This window comes from Mytilus edulis, chromosome 14, assembly GCF_963676685.1.
Source record: "Mytilus edulis chromosome 14, xbMytEdul2.2, whole genome shotgun sequence".
Classification (NCBI taxonomy): Eukaryota; Metazoa; Mollusca; class Bivalvia; order Mytilida; family Mytilidae; genus Mytilus; species Mytilus edulis.
In genome coordinates this window covers 36,780,716-36,801,976 of record NC_092357.1, presented here as the reverse complement: position 1 = coordinate 36,801,976, position 21,261 = coordinate 36,780,716, and the positions used below count along the sequence as shown (strand labels likewise).

The 21,261-nt window shown below is 31.6% G+C and overlaps 1 protein-coding gene across 1 annotated transcript; it reads left to right on the top strand.

The window, feature by feature from the left end:
* Positions 1–340: 340 nt before the first annotated feature.
* On the top strand, positions 341–21,261 carry LOC139503552 (uncharacterized). Its single transcript, XM_071293351.1, has 13 exons — positions 341–433; positions 1,319–1,420; positions 2,810–2,914; positions 3,703–3,765; positions 8,013–8,073; positions 9,461–9,721; positions 11,568–11,993; positions 12,934–13,091; positions 13,829–15,040; positions 15,687–15,767; positions 17,950–18,030; positions 19,596–20,064; positions 20,837–21,261. Exons 1-13 carry the CDS (start codon positions 356–358, stop codon positions 20,869–20,871), a joined length of 3,132 nt encoding a protein of 1,043 aa, XP_071149452.1. The 5' UTR covers positions 341–355; the 3' UTR covers positions 20,872–21,261.

The window sequence follows — 21,261 nt, the reverse complement described above, 5'->3', positions numbered from 1 at the left end:
CCCTACCCTAACCTGTGACAGTGATGTAACAGTACAACATAAGAACTAACTATAAAAATCAGTTGTAAAAGACTGAACTAATCAGATGGATACAAATAAAAATACTACACAGAGGATATAAAGTCAGGTCTATTTTTATATGACCTAAGTCCATTGATGTCAATGTTTCTCAAAATGAGATTTTTTTAACATGTCAGTTCTGATAAAATTTAAGTAATCTCATTACAAACATGTGGTTTATTTATGTAGAATATAGTTATAAGTGTGTTTATATTTAATATACACCATCGTCCAAACTATTAGACACGTTTTAATGCCAGTCGTATTTTTTCAGGTTGGTGGATGGACAGCATTAATGAGAGCTGCAAGTGGAGGACACTTGGAGATCACACGACTCTTACTAGACAGAGGTTGTGACAAAGAGGCCACAATGGTTTGTTATAAATTATCACCCCTGTCGGATCACTTTCCACCTAGCTAAATCAACATGAAATCGTGTTGGTAATAACACAGGTTTAATAGACAAATTTACTAAGTTGAATTGTATAAAGAGTCATCGTGTTTGACTTATCGAATTGTAGTTAATAAAGGCAACAGTATACGCTGTTCAAAAGTCATAAATCTATTGAGAGAAAAAAAATCCTTGTTGCAAACTAAAACCGAGGGAAACACATAAGCTATAGGTTGCACTTTGTAAATACAGCTGTTTCTCAAAACACGCCTCTTTTGGGGAGATCTTGAATATTCATAGAAAATTAATTTTGTTTACATGCTGGTTCCCAGTTGTGCTCTCTGTGTTCCATCTCACAGAGACATAACTTGGGAATGTTACCATTAAATATACACGTGCATATTGTTTTCATTAAAATCTGTGCTAACCTTTAACTCGAGGTAGGGGTAGTTAAGAAAATTAGTGTTAGTTTAAACTCTGAGAAGTTCAAGACATATACACGTTGAAAATATGCTGCACAACCCTATATTTTTACCTTTGAAAAAAATTGTGGTGCATATGAACTTTCAATTCTAGGAAAAGATTTTTTTCAAAACTTCATAGTAAAAGTTGTACAGTTTTAGCCGTATTCACTGCTTAAAACCTGTATTCATTACACTGAATCAAGTTAATGAGACAATTTGTTGCATATATCAACAACCAAGCTGTGTATTCTAGTAACTTATGTAAAACACAAATTCATCTGTGACAGGTCATTTTATTCAGTTTTGGTAACTGACTAATGTGATATTTATTTTATTTATATTCATTACGGAACAAATTTATCTAGTTTATCAGGAAAGTATTGATGTCAATTTCTTTTTCTAGTGGAATGGTGGATTTACAGCATTAATGATGGCTGCCAGGCAAGGACGACTGGATGTTATACGACTCTTACTTGCCAGAGGGTGTAACAAAGAAACCACACATGTATGTAAAACAATACAAACTAATGAGATTTTATTTTTAAAAAAAATGTTCGTAATACTAAAACAACACATTACGAAAAAAGTCAATGTTTGTATAGTTTGATAGAAGTATACAAAATCATTTTAATTGTGTCATTGTACTCAATCCGATAATGTATCATTTCTACATGTTTACTGATTATTTTTTCCATTTTTATTAATCATTACACTGAATAATGTTCAACAGCCATTTTAAGTAGGCGTTACAACTTTCAACATATAATGAATCCATTGACATCGTTATTTTAAAAGCTTTTACTGCAATCGCGGTCTATCTATTCCTGCATACTTTCAATACTTTATCACAGCTTTTGAATTGAGAAAGGATTTAACGTTATTTTTACTTTAACGTTATTACAATGAGTTTTCCCGTTGCTAGTATTGTCAGATTTGCCTTGCTGGTTGCCTAAAAAAGATAATCTCGGGTGTATACGGCAAAACTTTTCAAAATGTATGGTCTGCAATACTCTTTAACTTTCTATTTGTAACTTTTTATTAGTGCGCCACTTGACAAATTTTCATAATACAATGAATAGACCACTTTGAAATTATGTCCTTTACTGTAAAATTTTGTCAATGTTGTGCGCCTTTGTGACGTCATTTACCAGATAGAGGGAATCACCATAGCACTGCTATATTAAAGTTCATCAAGCGACTTTGTGATCATCATTATGCAGGATAAACAATAAATAATATTTGTTTTCTAAGTACATAATCACAGTTACTTAATGATATCAGTGCTTAATATCAATATTAAAACATTCACTAGCCGAACAATTTGTGCAAACAGCATGATCTCTTTTTCAACCGATCACTAAAAATGTGAACAGAAGTGACCAGGCCCTTAATTGCAAGAACAGTGTTCACTAAAACCAAAGTTGTTGACGTAAATGCAACGATATCGAAAATTGTCTGTAAATGTTGACAAACATAACAAGTTTTATTTGATTACTAAATTCTTAGGATCTGTATTAAGGAACGATTTTATATTTTATCAAAAGTAATGTTGAGTTGTACTGTTGAGTTGTACTGTATGAGTTTGACTGTCCCTTTTGGTATCTTTCGTCCCTCTTTTGAAACAATTCTCGATTTACCATGCAGTCACTTTTTCTTTGACTTTGATTTTAATTTGTATACGCATACAATGATTTTGAGATCGGAGTACATGTGTTATTATGACATGACATCGGATACAACTTCATGTTTTTTAAGTATGAAATAGAATATTACTGGTACTTTTATTTAGTTTTTAACAAATATTGGTAGAATTTTGCACAAATCACAATTACTATGTAAAATTGGTTTGACATAATAGTGTTTATTGTTTATTATACAAAAAATTAACATATAGGAATATGGAAAAACAGCATTACATTGGGCTGCTGAGAACGGAAATCTGGAGGTCACAAAATATCTGATAAATCAAGGAAGTAGTCCGTTGACTAAGACACACAAGGTATTACTTTATCTTCTTATCAAACAGCTGAGGTTTCCTGATACTAAATCAAACAGAAGACATTGATATCACGTGACTAAAGTAAAATTAGCAGTTATTTTGATATCACAATGTTCAAGGTTGAGGCAACAGTAATTGAAAAAGCTGTGAAAAGCGGTTATTGGATGTACTTGGTGGGATTGCATCCTTATCTATATATATGGTCACATCATCTGTTGTATTTTTAAGTCTTTTGGTCTAAGGTCATGATAATAACAAGAATCGATTTATTAACACTATCTTATTGTATTGTTTAAAAATATAATGTCTATGAACCAAACGGTTTGCGAGCTTGTTACCAAAAAGGTCATGCACTGAAAAAGGTATTCAAAAACTATTACAAAATATGCGGTTAACATTACCCAATGTATTATTGAAAGCATTTTTTCAGCGTTGGAGTTTTTATTTAATTTCCTTCAAAACATTGCAGTGAATGCTTTTCGCACCAGAGGACAATGGCAGAAGGACGAAGGATACCAGAGGGACAGTCAAACTCATCAATCGAAAATAAACTGACAACGCACATGACGCATTGGCTAAAAATGAAAAAGACAAACAGACAAACAATAGTACACATGACACAACATATAAAACCAAAGAATAAGCAACACGAACCCAACCAAAAACTAGAACATATTTTTGTTATATGTTATGGAAAGTTTATTGATCCCATTACAGGTCATTTTTAATGAAAGGAAACTTATCTTTCTTTTACAGATATAAGTCAAATATACTTTTTTGTATTTCAGGATGAGACTCCCTATGATCTGGCAGCTAAGAATGGGAAAAATGAAGTGATGGACTTTCTCAAGGTACATTATTCATGTTGTTTGTATTAGTTATATTCTACTTGAAGATAGATATTTGACAAAAGGTCTTAAGAGACATGCAGATGTTTTTTATAAACATATATATTCAATACTAAATGTAACCTAGCACTAAACGTAACCATAGAATTCTACGGTCATGTATGGTAATAATGTTATTAGATATTCCTTTCCCTATATATACTTTATTCATTTCTTTTGTTTTCTAGCGGTAATTTGTGTTGCTAACTTTACTCCGAATTCGCAATTTATACTATACAGATTTAGATATTCTGTAAATTATTTGAATGTACCTTTAGTCTGTAATTTTCCATCTTTTGTGAGTAATGACTCAAAGTGCGGCATGGCTTTTATGTCGTGTATTTAATTTTATTTATTTCGTGTTGAAAAATGAAGTTATGTACATACACATACACTTTACATGCATATACAAACCGTTGAATACCAAACTCTGTACTGTATATAGATGACAGTTCTTGTCCATTCGTTTTTTATGCGTTTTGTTATTTGATTTTGCCATGTGATTATGGACCTTCCCAATTGATCTTCCTCTAAGTTCAGTATTTTTGTGATTTTACTTTTTCCTGACATTACTGTATGGAACTGTGTTCCCGTTAAAAGTACAACAAATATCAATAGGCACACAAGGGAAAAAAGAAAAAAACGTAAAACACAATGACCATAAGCAAAAATACTTTTATTATATAATACACAACCTAATCAGACAAAAAAGCTAATTATAAATGTTAATCAGTAAGAGATAAAGAGTTGTTTGTTAGGTTGTGGTGAATAGTTTTCATTTGGTCTTTGTAATTATTGTGTTCTGTTTTAAAGAGACAAATGGTTGTCTATTAACGTATTCACACTTTTGGTATTTATCTGTTACAGTAGTTTGTCCCCAAATGACCTTAGATCTGTTTCGGAATAATCGTCTCGTTATAAACAACAATTCCTTTTCAATTATGATATCCACTTTCCTAAATTATGATTTCGAATGGTACTGCAACTTGTCCAATTTTAATTAATATTAAGGCGAACAATTTGTATCAAAGTGTAAATACGTCTATTAGGTAGATGTTAAGAATTGTCTATTAGATAGACATGAACAGGTGACAGAGGTAAAATATTAGGTAACTTTAAACATTTTTCTGTTAGGTAGAAGTAAAGAGTTGTCTGTTAGATAGAGGTAACTAGTTGTCTGTAAGATAGAGGCAACTAGTTGTATGAAAGGTGCTCGTAAAGAGTTGTCTATTAGATAGACGTAAATAGTTGTCTTTTGGGTAGACACAAATAGTTGTCTATCTAATTGTTGTGAAGAGTTGTAAAAAGTTGATAGAAGATGGAGATAAAGGGTTGCCTATACAATGGAGGGAAGGAGTTGTCTGTTAGATAGATACACAAAAATGTCCAGTATTTGGAGGTTGACAGTAGTCTTTCATTTTTGCTAATATGCTTGCTCTAAATGCCATTGTGTGCTTCTTTGTTACATATTTGTTTGTTTTTATAGTGATAAAGTTTATAATAAAATGTTGGCTGTACCCCTATATTTGACCTTTTTATATATCATAACTGTTTGTTTTGATCGTACATCATTGTAAATATCATGAGTTGCCTGTAGTACAAGTAAACAGTTTTTTTTGTTTGATCGAGGTAAAGGTATACAGCCACTAATTCATGTCGGGTCGGAAAAAAACATACAAGAAAGTAGTACAAATTTACCAATTTAAAACAAAGTAGTTCCCATACATAGCTATTTCTTTGTAAAAAGCGTATATTTGGGTAGTTTTTGTATCCAATGAAAGCTTGGGGACTTGGAATCTCTGTATTTGAATAAAAAAGAAGTATATGAAACTTTGATAGGAGGGCTCATTCGGCCGTTAACGTTGTTCAGGGTTCCGGGTTCCTGGATTTTGTACAATCAAACTACCGGGAATCAGTACGCCCTAAAATGCAATTGAAGGTATGTTGATTTTTCCGCACAGGTCAGGATAAGGTACACTTTGTCTACATAAAGTGACCATTAATTCTTGAAAATGCAGAGCTAAACATAAAAAGCAATGGGGTTATTCGTTAATGCTTTTATACCTAAAATGTTGTCTATTAAATGAAACTAAATTTGTCTGTTAGATGGAAGTAAAGAGTTGTCTTTCAAATAGAGATAAAGAGTTACCTGTTAGCTTGAGGTAAAGAGTTGTTTGTTAGATATAGATACATAGGTGATGTATTAGTTATTGGTTTGGGGTTACCACCTGCTTCCGGTACTGATATGGTTTTTCACTTATACTTGTACTATGCATATTGGTTGCCTTGCAAATGAATCAATTAAGCTTGTACTTCTTAATAATCCGTAGACTTGTGTCTTTTTTATCTGCTTTCACGCTAAAATTCTATTTATAAGTATATTGGGGATCAATATAAAAAAAAGATTTATGACGTAACATTTAACAACCTCTATTAGAGTGCCGCAGCAGACAGAAAAAAATATTTGCAAGTTTATCAGGATATCAAAAGAATTTTGTCTTAAATACAGACGCTAAGGATACTAGAAAAACAAGAAAGCTGAAGTAAGAAACTATGAAGTTTTAAAAATATTGACATTTTCCTAATACATTATTTATATATGTAAAATATAAATTTAGGAATTGTACTCAGTCAATACGTTATATATGGAATTGTTAGATAAGATTGACACTCGGACTACGTCCTCGGTCAATATAATATAAAAAAGGTCCATACATAATATATTAACCTCGTCAACAGTTCATAATTGATAAAAAAAAAATTCAGATATAGGGAATCATTCAATATAGCACATCTCATATATATAGCCACTCAATCTTTCTTATCTCATATCACTTATCACTTAAGTTTGTACCACTGATAATAGTTATCACACAATCTAGTGGTACGAGTCTGTCTGTTAAATAGAGACAAAGGATGTGTTCTCTCTAAATCGACTGATAACTTTTTAACAGTGGTATACTACTGTTGCCTTTATTTAGGTAATCACTTAAGTGTGTTCGTCAAATATATTATGATATAGGTTATAACCAATCTAATTAAAAACCGATCTCTCATCGCTCCTGTTTCTGATATATCGCGTGGGAGATCTAACGAAACCGGCTTTGAGGTCACATGTGAGTGAACTAAAAGTTATGAATTTATAAAGATATGCAAATGAGTTGACGACCTATTAATAAGCCAATCAAAAAAGTTTTATGAATTATTTTGACTGACGATTTCGTCGTAAATAAAATGAGTTACATCCCTTTGCCTTACGTTAAACTTCCAAGATCGTGGAAGACTCAATTTCATTGGTCGAAAAAGACACACCTACGAGGTCACTCACATGTGACCTCAAAGCGGGTTTCGTTAGATCTCCCACGCGACATATCAGAAACAGGAGCGATGAGAGATCGGTTTTTAATTAGATTGGGTTATAACATAATCTTGTACTTATGATATAGTCATACGAATCTTAACGAATATTTACCTAATAAACACCACTATATTAGGAAGTGCAGTTTAACTTTAAGATTGTAAAAAATGGTCACCTTTATCATAAAAACAAATAAAAATATAAAAACATGAGAAAATGTTTACGATTATTCTTAAATCAAATCATATGAAACTTTTTAAAATATAGCCCGTTATAAATATATATGCAGACAGTATTTACACATTCCCCTTCACTGGTTTGCCACGGCATTATCAGTACTTTGATAATTTACATGACTTTATGCTATACAGTGTGACGTGCTTTCAGTCCTCAGTGCACATCAACTGCCTTTTAACCAAATATTTTATATCATACTAACACGTACAGGCCAGCACTGCATTTGTTGGTCACATGTTATTCTATTAAAATTCATATAATATCTCCTTGTCATGTCTGCCCAGTCTTAGTAAGCAATTGCTTAACCGGTTGATTTATTGGTTTTCGGAATAAAGTCTCAGCAACTTCCAATTTAACGAATACTGGAAGCACTATAATTATTATTAATTAGTAAGCAATAGCTCACTGTTCTATTAGTTCTTCTTATCTTTGAGTTATCTTATGTGTATTACAGTAGGGATCAAATATCAGTATTATAAAGAGAGTTTTGACAGAAAAAAAATCTGTAATGACATGAATACAGGTCTAAAATTTTCAATATGTTTTAAAAAAAAACCCACATATATAGTTATTTAAGAGATGAAGGAAATAATTACGCTTAGTATTTTTTTTTCAGACTGTCATGACAAAGAAATCTTCAGAAGCAGATCAAACAAAACATACAACACATAACGAAGGTAAATCTTCTAACAGTATTCTGACTTCAAGTAAAAACAATGTCAAAAATGCATAACTTGTATCTTTCGTGAAAGAATCACAACGGCTGATAAGTAGTTGAACTTAAGATTTTTAATAATTTGTTTTTGTTTCCTTCATGTATATAGTAAAATTCAATAGCGTCTTATCTGTAGCAAATGATACAGATATTGTCTGACAAATGTCTATTCTAATGCAATTATTTGTATCAATGGTTCTGATTGGAAGACAGTTAGCATAACATTCTCTATCTCCTTGTCTGTAATTAAGGAAGCCGACGTTTTGAATTGCTGAATGTATTGACATGTAATTTCTACAATAATACGCCAAGAAAAACTCACATGTTGCACCTAAAAATAAACTTCTTTTTCAAATTTTATTACATTCTGAAGCGGCACAGAAGCCAGAAAACGCACGGTGTTTGTGTTTAACGACGGAAGCATATATATGACGTCACCTAGTGTAGGGACCATATTTTCGAGGATTTTTTTTTTAATAAAGATTTTACACTGAAATAATGATTGAGATTTAATTATGAACTTGTTTTGCATTAGAATAGAGATAACTGTATTGTATTTGAAGCTTTGCGGACGTCCATCGGTAGTTTTACTGTCGCAAATAAAACTAAATTTGCGACAGTAAAACTACCAATGGACGTCCTTAAAGCTTCAAATACAATACGGTTATCTCTTAATTGATCTTCATCCGAATATCATAGTTGAGTGACTGCATACATTATTTGAAAGATATTTTCGAATTTGTGATCTTTTCAAGGTACGAGTTTTATTCCCTAATACAAAAACATATAATTGACAAGGATGAGATGTTGGCAATTCATTAGTCCTTCATGGCTACAATGAACATGATTTTTAAACAACAAATCTGAGGATGTACAGTACAAATAACAGTACATTACCGGCTCAAAATGGCAGATGTGCAATAAAAAAAATTATTCAGGTCAAACTAACATTGTTATTTAATATTCATTTTAAATTTCATACAAATCCAGGAACAATGACTATTCGCATAAGAATCAATCAATTATTCTGTTTCACATTTCATTACCTTTAAACAGATTTCCCAAAAAAGTACTATCACAAAAATACTGAACTCAGAGGAAAATTCAAAATGGAAAGTCCCTAATGAAATGGCAAAATCAAATGATAAATTACATCAAACGAATGGACAAAAACTGTCATATTATTGACTTGGTACAGGAATTTCTGGAATGTTTGGGTAAAATGCAAATTAATAAAGTTTTCAATTTTAATCTTTATGATTTTTTTTAATTTTCAAAATATCTTTATCTATGAGAATGTCTCTCTCTATGATAACATATCTATAACACAAGTCATGATATCATTGTAGATGGTGTAGTTCCTACTGAAATAAGATTAATGGCTGACAAAGGATCTATTGATTTGTACCTCAAACTACTTGAGTCAGGCTCAGAGAAAAAGAGAGACATACGTTTAGTTGTTGTTGGGAAAAAAGGTGCTGGAAAGACATCATTGATTAGAAGATTGTTTGGTGAAGAAATTGAAGGAGTTAGCAGTACAAATGGAATCGAGATTCACAGAATAAAGTGCAAAGCAATGTCTGATGATGGCATATGGAATAAATTAGATAGTATGATCATTATGTTTCAATATTATTTTTCTCTATTTTCTCTTCCATGTACGGTCTTTGGAATAGCGGAATACTACTATTGCCTTTACTTGACCTTATTTATCATAAATATTAATTAACTCTTTACAAAACATATAATTTTTAAGATAGTAAGGCCTTTTCTACCTCAGAAATGGAATACCTTAGCTTTATTTGACAAAACTTTTAGTATTCTTTTGTTCTCAATGCTCTTCAACTTCGTACTTTATTGGTCCTTTTTAATTTGAATCGAGTGTCACTGATGAATCTTTTGTAGATGAAACGCGCGTCTGACGGACAAACGAAATGTCTATTATTGTATCTATGTTATTTTATTTTGAATTTTTAGAAAGCAGGATTAGGATTTTCTGTCAAAACGTAAGTTTAAATATGAACGCCTGTAAACGTTGTCGTCAAGGCTTATGTCAGGTTCAGTGTGTATTACCCCTCTTGACCACCTTTCTGAACACCATATTAATCCATACCGAAACAGACCCGGTCAAAAATAATATTTCCGTGATATACAAACACCGTAAAATGGTTCTAAAGGAACATCGCCATTCAAAAAAAAGAAAAAAACCTAAGCAATAGGGATATAAAATTATCAGTTTTGTCGTAATATTTGGTGAGAGTTTTCAATGTAAAATTGAAATATCTAAATCTCCTAAAGAACTGTTATTGCCGTTCAAATTTAATTAATTTAAAGTTATTTCCTGAAAACATTCAATCATTGCATTATACATACAGGAAGTAAATATAGCAGAGTTACCTTTCTCATTACAGAATAAGACATATAATCAGTTGCAGGAAATATATTTGCAGTCATATTATCATTACATATGGGGTCAGTAAATTCCATATGGAGTGAGATCGAAGCTCGAATCCCCATATGGAATTTACTGATCCAAAGTATACCGTATTACGTAGTACACTATGTAACGAATTTATCTTAGCGACTATCTTAACGTGTGAAATTTAGACTAGCACTTGACATCAAAATGAGCAAGTTTTTAATACTGTTAGCATAAAAAAAACTACTTCCATTGATCCTACAAAAATGATGCCAACATTTTAGGTTTAAATGTGTTTTATGGATTTATTTCCAACTTAATCATCAATTGTCTTCGTCTGTTAAAACCTTTAAGATTTTTTCTCAGTACCGTTTTGGTTTTATAGAGGAACGTAACACCACTACTAGCCGTGTATGAAATAAGCCCCGCCTTCCTTCTGACCTAATATGGAATAGAAAGGGACGTAACACAACCACTAACCGTGTATGAAATAAGCCACCGCCTACCTACTAACCTAATATAAAATATACACGGTATCCACACGGACGCTTTTAACCAATCATTTCCTTAGAAATGTATAGGAGGTAAGAGTTATCCAATGTTATCTTTCTTTGCCGCGCAAAATTGACATTAGTTAAATGACACACTATGGTGGTCTTTCCAATCATGACCATCAGCATTTTTTTTAAAATAAAGAAAAATAATGGGTATTTTTCTTGTTTTTATGTTCTCTACAATCACTGGTGTAATACGAATCAACTTTTTCATGAATATTATTAAATAGTTTTGCGTACTCTATCGTTCAATCGTTTGACCACTCAACTTTGACACTAAAGAATTTGACTTATCACTGGTATTTTACATTCCTCGGTATCTTGACAGTTGTCACATATTGGGCAAGATCTGCCTGCCATTTTGGATCTAGAAGTTGTTCAATCTTGTTGTCTATGCTGGATGTCTTTACTATTGATTATCATTTCCTCATTTTCGCTTTCTTTAATCGCATTAAGAATTTCATTTTTATTTTCTCATGATAGAAAACTATGAAGAAACTGAAACTCACGCAAGACTTTTGAAAGGATACGAGGGACAGCTTCAAGACAAAATTACAGTGGGAGATTCCATACAAACCCAGATAGCAATTACGGACAGCACAGAGCAGCAACAGGCCGAACAAGCAATATTAAAAGCTACAGAACCTCAAATTCAACCTCAATCAGAACCTACGGTAGCCCCGCAGCAGTCAAACGAATCATATGATAAAGCAGTAAGGGATTTTGAGACGATGTTTATCGCTAAATCTAAAGTCAGTGTACATGACAAAGAGGAGTATGCCTCATTTTTAATATGGGATTTTGCAGGAGATGAAAAATTTTACCACACACATCAAACCTTTCTGTCTCAAGATGCAATGTATCTTGTTGTTACAAAACTCAATGACGCTGATGACCCGTATGCACAAGGTAATATTTCAAAGAGATCAACTGGTAAGATTAAAAATAATGTAGAATTATGTTTGACACACTTACACTAACTATTATCCTTTGACAGACTTAATAAATGTTAATTTTATTTAAAATTTTACTTTTTAGTTGTATAAATCTAGTGTCTGCAATATAAGCTGATATGCCAACTGTATTAAAGTTACAAACTGGGCGATTGTTATATATGTTATATATTACAACATGTTGTCCATATTTTGACGATGAATATTTTGAGTGTATGTGATTTTTTTTTATCAGGCTGATATCAGTTGAATTCACACAAAATAAATGAACTCTGTATTTAATAAGGTAAAATAAGGCAACGTTTGTATACCGTCCTTATTTCATTTTTATAAATTTCCTGAATTTTTCGAAAAACTTAGGATTTTCTTACACCCAGGGGTACATTACCTTAGCCGTATTTGACACAACTTTTTGGATTTTCGGGTCCTCAATACTCTTCAACTTTGTATTTGTTTGGCTTTTTAACTGTTTTGATATGAGCGTCACTGATGAGTCTTATGTAGACGAAACGCGCGTCTGGCGTATTGAATTATAATCCTGGTACCTTTGATAACTATCTAAATTATGGGCAGTGTCATGATTAAGGTTCAAATAGTGATTGAAGTTTTTTTGTGAAATAAATTACATTTTCAAACCTTAAATATAAATTATATAAAAGAAAGAAACTTTTTTTTATGACATAAAGACAGAATCTACAGCAAAATGTCACCTTTGATTACTATTTACAGCTGTTTCTATGATCACAAAGAGTTCATCAATTTCTATTTGTTACCTTGACTTATCGATGTTTCTTATCGATTAAAGAAATTTGAACATCGATAAATTAATGTCGCCTAATGTGGCGATCTTAATTAACTTGAATAAATGTTGATATGTAAAATCTATTTTTTTGTAGATTTATTCCGACTATGGATGGATTCGATACATTGCTACAGTAGACTGGAAGAGGACAAGAATAAATCTCATGACAGCAAGGCGACATCAGGTGATATTGATCCACCAGTTGTAATCATTGGCACCTGGAAAGATGCTATGACCTCGGAAGCAGACACGGTATATGATGTATACAAATACTAAAAGAATAAGACACACTGATATTATTTGTTATGATGATTAAATAATCATGTAGCAGAATCGTAATATTATCATGATGATAGCGTTGTAAACGGACATGTAAAAGTTTAAATCGAAGATGCATTTAATTATTCAAGGACATGTTCATGTGATAACTATGAAAAAATAGTATAATCTAGGTTTAAGTTTGATTTACTGCGCATCATTTTGAAGTTTTGTGCAGTCAGAGATGTTATGTTTTATTCGGAAATAACAGAATCCTATAAAAAATCTAAATATCAGATTTTGGATTTTGGAATATTTCATTCAAATCAAAAACCTACACACAGCTAATACTATTGTTTATTTTAGTTGTATAATTGTATATCATCTTTTTGAAAATCAAAATTTCAGGAGAATATTTAATTTATACAATGATATAGTATCATTCATGTACCTTCCTATTTTATTCAATCTTTCGCCTTATGTCTTCATACTTTCAATATAAAATTCAATAATGATCAGTTAGCAGGCGAATCATCTCTTCATTAGATATACATACTAGATATGTAGTATTCAAACACAGATATAATGTATTATTTATTCATCGTTTGTTATTGTAATTTTTTTTTAAATATAAGTTATGATAAAAAAATCCATCTGTTCAATATTCTACTTTGAACACCCAGCAATAGAAAACCTCACAAAATACCAAACCTTAATAGTACGTTTTGTAGGTTGAGGAAGCATGCAGAGAAAAACTTTTACTATACACCGAGCATCTGGCAGATGATGAACGTGGACATATAAGGTTTGAGTATTTCATTTCCAACAAAGACGATGAACGCAGTGTATTCGCGAAAATACGACAAAACATTTTAAATTTTGCTAGAGGAATGAGGACCTGGAATAAAGAGTATCCGTTAAAATTCATTCAACTTGAACAACGACTTCAAGAAAAGAAGAAAGAGTTACCAATTATTTCCTATCAGGAAATGAAAAACATTTCTTCTGATACACCAAAGCCATTAAGTGAGGAAGAACTGATATTATTTCTGGAATTTCACCATGAACTCAGAGCTTTAGTTTATTTCAAGGATTTGTCCGAATATATCATTTTAGATACACAATGGTTGTCTGATGCTTTTCGATGTATTGTAACAGCACAGAAATTTCGAATTAATATCAGAAATCAAAAGGAATGGAACAATTTTTTTCAAAGAGGCAAATTAGATAATGCGGTTATAGAAGATATATTTAAAAATGAATCAACAATTTTGTATGAGCATAAAGACTATATCTTGAACGCTATGGAAAAATTTGATATAATTATACATCCAAACAAGCCAGAGGGTGCTGTTGAAAACCCATGCTTTTATGTTCCTTGTATGATTAAAGCAGAATGTCAGTGTGACATCTACCAAATGTTTAAAGTGCCAGAAGATACTCGTCATAGGTCTACCTGGTTGTGTTTTAAATTCAGGTTTCTACCACCACATCTTAAGAATCATTTGATTGCATCTCTATGCCGGAGGTATACTATAGCACAAGTGGGTATATCAAATCAGAAGAAAATGCAGATTGCTCTTTTTAGGAACATTGTGGTCTTTGAGTTACAAAAGACGAAATTAAGAAAACTGCTTGTAACGACATGTCCAAATGCAATTCAGATTCAAGTTTTAGAATTTGGAAAAGGTATTGAACAAGGGTTGTTCAAGGACATCGCTGACTTTGTTGAGATGGAATTAGAAAAGATAATACATACAAGATTCAAGATGTCAAATGTTACATTTGAGAAAAAGTGGGAATGTGGTCTTACAAAACCAGAGTTTGTAACAGGTATCAATGATTTTGGTGAAGAGCAGATAACAGAATATTACTGTGAAACATGCATTAAAAGCCATAAATTCATAGATGAATGGTCAGATTTACAAACAAAACCTTTGTGCGTAAGTCAACAATTGTAATCCATATTGAAACAAATTTGTTTGCCATTATCTGGTCTCATTGGATAATCTTTCAAAGTGACACAAATTTATATCAAAAAAATTACAAAAATACTGAACTCCGCGAAAAATTCAATCGGAAGGTCCCTAATCACATAGCAAAATCAAATGACAAATCATGGCAAAATTAAATGACAAAACACATCAAACAAATGGACAACGTTAACAACTGTCATATTCCTGACTTGGTAGAGGCGTTTTCAAATGTAGAAAATGGTGGATTGAACCTGGTTTATAGCGCTAAACCTCTCACTTGTACGACAGTCTCTTGAGGGAATAGCCACACACGTTTAGAGTTACATGTAGGTTGAGGGGAGACATAGACGGTAATAAATTAAAAAGTATTGCTAATCAACTTTGATATTTAAAAAAAGGACACAAAATGACCGTGCCTAATAAATTAAACTCTTCCCTGGAGAAAACTATTGATTCATAATTAATTTTGTGAACGATGTTTGTGCGCAAGAGGAATAATCCATACATGTTTTACTGGTTTAAAGATTTACAATTGTACATATAAGCATTGCAGACATCGGTTTACATTGAAATACCGGATCTAGTTAACTATTTTATCTTTATATCATTTTAGTTGCTGCAGTGCTCTGAAGATGCTCAACACTCAAATCCTCATCCAGAGACGTCCAGTAAGAAAAACGCATTTTCCACGAAGGTACAATAAATGTAACAAACTATGATTGATATTTTTTACAAACCTATGTTCATGATGCTGCAGTAAATTAATAAATATAAAGATTACTTACACTTAAGATCAAATATTCACTTTTCAAATAGCTAACAGGTTAAAGTTAATGACTCCTTTTGTAGCCATGTATGACATTTTCAAACTGCAATAGTCATGATAGTATAGAAACAGCAAAGAAAATAAGTAAAAGAGATGTTGTGAATATTCTAAGTGAAACGTCGTGCCAATCGTTATTAGTCATTGTTTCTTTCCATTTAATTTAATAAAGTTTCAAATTTGTGGCAAATGAAACCAATAACTTTGTACAAAAAGTCGTACACATCCTTTGAATAAAGTCACTTAGGTCAAGCGCACTATAAAAGGTGTACCTGAATTGGTCCATATTTATATTTATTTTAACTTATATCTAAATTTATAAACTTGTTTTAATAAATGATCTATCAAGTACCAACCTGCCAAATATAAGAGTATAAGGGGAAGGGGAAACGCTGTTGATTATCTATAAAATATGCATATGTTTAGCTTTGAATCAGCACAGGGTTACATAATCCTTAAAGCACTTTTTGAGACAGAGCTCTTGACCTTGTTCACTTGTGCCTTCATATATTTTTTTAGAATGGTACTGCATTCATTACATGTATTGATTTCAAAAAAGCTCTCTGACAAACAAAAATGGTTTGTTGTTATAATGTCACGGTTCTTTGACTTCGGGATATACATTTTTATCGTATTAAAATGTGAACTTAAGATCTTCAAGCCATTAAACTGTCTTCAGAGAACTTACTTAGAAATAATTAGAACTCAGAAAACAAATTATCACTGAACTGGTATATATATTTGTTTAGGGGCCAACTGAAGGACGCCTCCGGGTGCGGGAATTTCTCGCTGCATTGAAGACCTGTTGGTGACCTTCTGATGTTGTCTGCTCTATGGTCGGGTTGTTGTCTCTTTGACACATTCCCCATTTCCATTCTCAATTTTAGGATTAAAATATTAATACTAAATGATTGATAAGGTCTAATTGGTATTTTTGATAAAGGTTTCCTTATGTCGACATGTATTATTTCAGATCGTTTGTATATGTAATGTGTAACATCAATTCAGATTATACTTGCTTATTCCTTTGTCTTTTAAACTTAAGTCTCATGTGAGTAGATATTTTTTTTCTGTTATTCTTTCAATTTTACTTGAATGGGTCGATACCAACGATATTATCAGCTCAGATCAATGTTTGGGGAACCATCAGTCGTAAATCAATGCTATTTGTTATGAAGTTACACTAGAATAAGCATATTCAATTCCATGAAAATTGTTTGGCCCCGACCCCTCAGTCATGATGACCTAAAACTTTTGTTCAGTTTATATATATTATAATGTGATTATGTCAGTTGATGGCAAACCATTATTGGTATCCTTTAGAGGTATGTTAATGATATTTAGTATCATGTTGTGGAAGGTTGGCAAATCTCATTTCAATGAAGATTATTTGGTATTGCTCCGGCCTCCTCAGTCATGATCTATGACTGTGAAACATTTGCTTAGTTTTCATGTTTTGGTTAGTGATTAGTTAAGTTTATTGGTATCCTTAAATGTTATGTCAATGATATTTGGTATGTTGTTGTATTTGCATCGGTACATTACATTTTCATGAAAATGATTTTGCCTTGTTCTTTTAGTAATGTTGAATTAATTTTGAATATTTGCAGAACTTACATGTTTTGAGAAAATAAGTTTTGCTATTTTAATTTCAACATATACATTTAACCATCAAATAAGCAATAAGACGAGACATATATCTATGTTATAACAGTTAAATAAATTTATAATGTATATACAAAGTTGACCGTACATGGATTTGGTTATTAATTTTAGGACTTGCTTGGTCATACATGTATACCGTCTCATATGTTTCGTTTCGTTTCGTATACATTAATGACTATCAAATACTAGTATTAAGCTATGAGAAATCCTGATGAAGGTAAATAACCAATAATGCTCAAGACGAAAACATTGTTTTAATTGTTATTTTCATTTATTATGTAAACAAACATTCATATTTTAAACTACGAAAGCAGAACCCACATATATTATAGTATGCATTAGGTAAACACATCCAATTTTGATTTACAACAAATGATAAACTTTGTAGGTACGTTGCATTGTCCAAGGCGGCATGCGAGCAATTTCAAATGTAGCTGAAGAGTCAACTAGAACTAGCAGTTTGACTGGGGTATGTAGATAAAAATAGAGCCAACATTTAAAGCTATTTTAAAGATCTTCTCAGAGCCTCCAGTTTTTTGTGATATTTCATGGTTTATTTAACGTTGACTAAACTGTAGATCCTTTGTGCAAGCTTTGATTTGGGATCTACAAATCCTCTGATATATTTTCTGTTATGTTGGGTATCCTCTGGTTTTGTCAAGTCAATTCACAGTTTCAAAAGTTTAGATGCTTGAATCGCCTGATTCATGGAAAAAGGATTTGTATTTTAAGCAAATTAGGTTTGTTAAGATGACAGAAAAAAAGATGATGATGATGATGATTAACATTCGTGTAATCCCAAACTAAGGAAAACATAATAGGTCCCAGGTTTAATGAATCCACATTAGGTAAATTTATATATTGCAACAAAATACCTTATCTGCTTTAACCAGGTAACCACGTTACAAAACCTTCTACTTAAGCACATTGTAAATAAATATTCTATTCTGAAAATCAATTGAAACACAATTGAACTAATTTGTTTGTTTTTAAACCAAATTGACAACATGCTTGGTAATGCTTATTGAATAATAATTAAAAAAAAAGGAAATATGTGTTTGTAACATTTGAACAAAAATTGTAACCAAATCATTGGTGTTTAAAATTCAAAATCAGACAGTTTAGTTGTCAGCAAGTGAATAGTCAGTGTTGACTCTCTCTGGACACAATTGAAAATGTTTGTTGTAAAAATACTGAAGAAGACGGTGTCTGTAGTGAAGAAATGAAAGATTAATATTTTTAATGTTATATCTAATGATAGTATATGCAAAAAGTAACTAACAAGGTAGCTGGAGTGTTTTATAAAAGACTTATTGGTCAGTGTACTTTCAAATATCAAATCTTGAGGTCACGGACCTTAATTTTCCTTGAAATAGTAGAAGTAAACGAATTCACATTTATTTCATATCGGTTATGTAAGGCAAACTTCATTTTGGCACTATTAAGGAATCTTTATTTTATACCACATTATTACAAAAAAAGGTAAAAAAAAAGATGCTTTTTTATCTTTGCGCCGCCAAAAACGAGGTCCATGTCCCATGATATATTTAGAAGGTAATACATTATAGGTATACAACACATGATCAGCTTCATAGTTTTTAACTTTCTATTCCACTTTGTAATATCCTCTAACTCGGACATTTTTTACGGTACCATTTTGATTTATTATGTATTAATAAATGTAATGTAAGTCGATTTCTTTGATGACAATTGCTCAATCTTTGTTGTTTTATGGGATTTCTGGCATGTTTGGTATAGCGAGTTTTGTCTTTCGGTATATTCTTCCTAATTTGATGTTGATATCGTCTTACTTGAAAGATAATTTAACTAAGGTTTATATATCTTTCGATCAACTTTTTGTAATTCAATTTTCAAGGATGTTGATCTGTGTTCTGTTTTTACTGCAAGTACCGTTTCGCTGATTTGACCATGTTTAAACACATCATTTCTAATTACTCAAATTATTTATCAGAGTACAGTTTTCTTTCTCTAGAGATTTAACATCACTTTTGTTTATATTCTTCATTTTTTAAGTTAACAAAGGAGGAGATGAACTTTGCAAAGATGGGGATGATTGTGCTGAATATTCTTGCTGATGTTTTATATGATCTATTGAGTCCAGATAAACCTCATCTGCCTCCTAGGAGTGAGTGTGATATAACGTACTTGTACAAGGCTCACATAAATCTTAATAAGAACATTCCTAGTAATAGGTGGGGAGGAACATGGCAGAATATGCTGATAACAGACATAGCTATTGGAGATGATATAGAACGCATACGACTTACAAGGAATGACTTACAACACTCGAGGACTTTCACACTCGATGATCAATGTTTTAATGATTTATATGTTATAATAGTTGATCTAGTAAAACGATTTGATTTACATAACAAACCAGCAAGGATGTATACAGACCGAATAAAAGAAATTATGTCCAAAACAGTTTCTGAAGGGGACGCAAAATGTATTAAGCAACAGCTTATAAGTGAATTAAAATTAGGTAAATTAACTTTTATGTGATAGATATCTATAATATCAAATGGCAAGGAGGTACTATTTGTATTGAATTATAATAACGATTAATGATACAAAACTTGGGACGCCACCAGTTGCGCTCGAATAAAAATATTTGCTTGGAATTCAAAATCAATTACAAATTTAAGGAAGAGCAAAAGATAAAAGAGTGACAGTCAAACTCATAGATAGAAAATAAAATGAAACCTTCATGGCTAAAAAAAAAAACAAAAAACAAACAGACAAATAATAGTACACAAGAAACAACATATAATACTAAAGACTAAGCAACACGAACCCCACCAAAAACTGGGGTGATCTCAGGTGCTCCGTAAGATAAGCATGTCCTGCTCCACATTTGGCACCTGTCGTGTTGCTCATATAATTACAATCCTGTACATAGACTAAAAAGGTAAAAAAGGGGAAGGGATTGAAGAATATTATCAAATTGAAAATTCCGAAATGTTGTGCCTAATATGGCTAAGGCAATATATCCCTGCAGTAGAATAAACTAAGTATTTTGAATATTTAAACTGTTATCTTTGTAAACATGTTTATTACAGTCAGCATTCAACAGTCAAATTAAATGCCTGATTACGGTTTTGATCCTGATTTCACGGATCATTGATCATTATAATGTGAAAATTTTAGCATGCATAATGTCCTGCCAACCTATCAGTCTGTTAAATAGAATTTGAACAGTAATTTGTATAATTCGTGTATGCATTGATAATTTTTACTTTTTACTTAACTTTCAGAAATGGCAATTGATATTGAAATTGAACAACAATGAATATCACCAAAATAGAACATCAACTCGTAATCACCATTGTATGAAGGCACTTGAAGGCATGCAACTGTTATAGCTGAAAATGACGTACTTTAGTCAGTGTACCAATTAAAAAAGTGCAAACCCAAAATAATGAAAACCGAAGATGTTTTATTCCTACACAGGTGTTTCCAAAAGTGACATAAAATCAAAATATGAACACATGTTGAAATATCTGATACCATTTTAATGAAGCTGAAATATGTTTTTTAAGTTCAGATAGAACCTCTTGTAAAATTGTGGACCTCTTTTATACTTCTTTCATAAATTACAATGTAAATGTTACAAAATGATTAAAGCGTAAGTCGTTTAAAACTTTAGATTTACAAAACAAAAGTTGAATAAGTATTATTT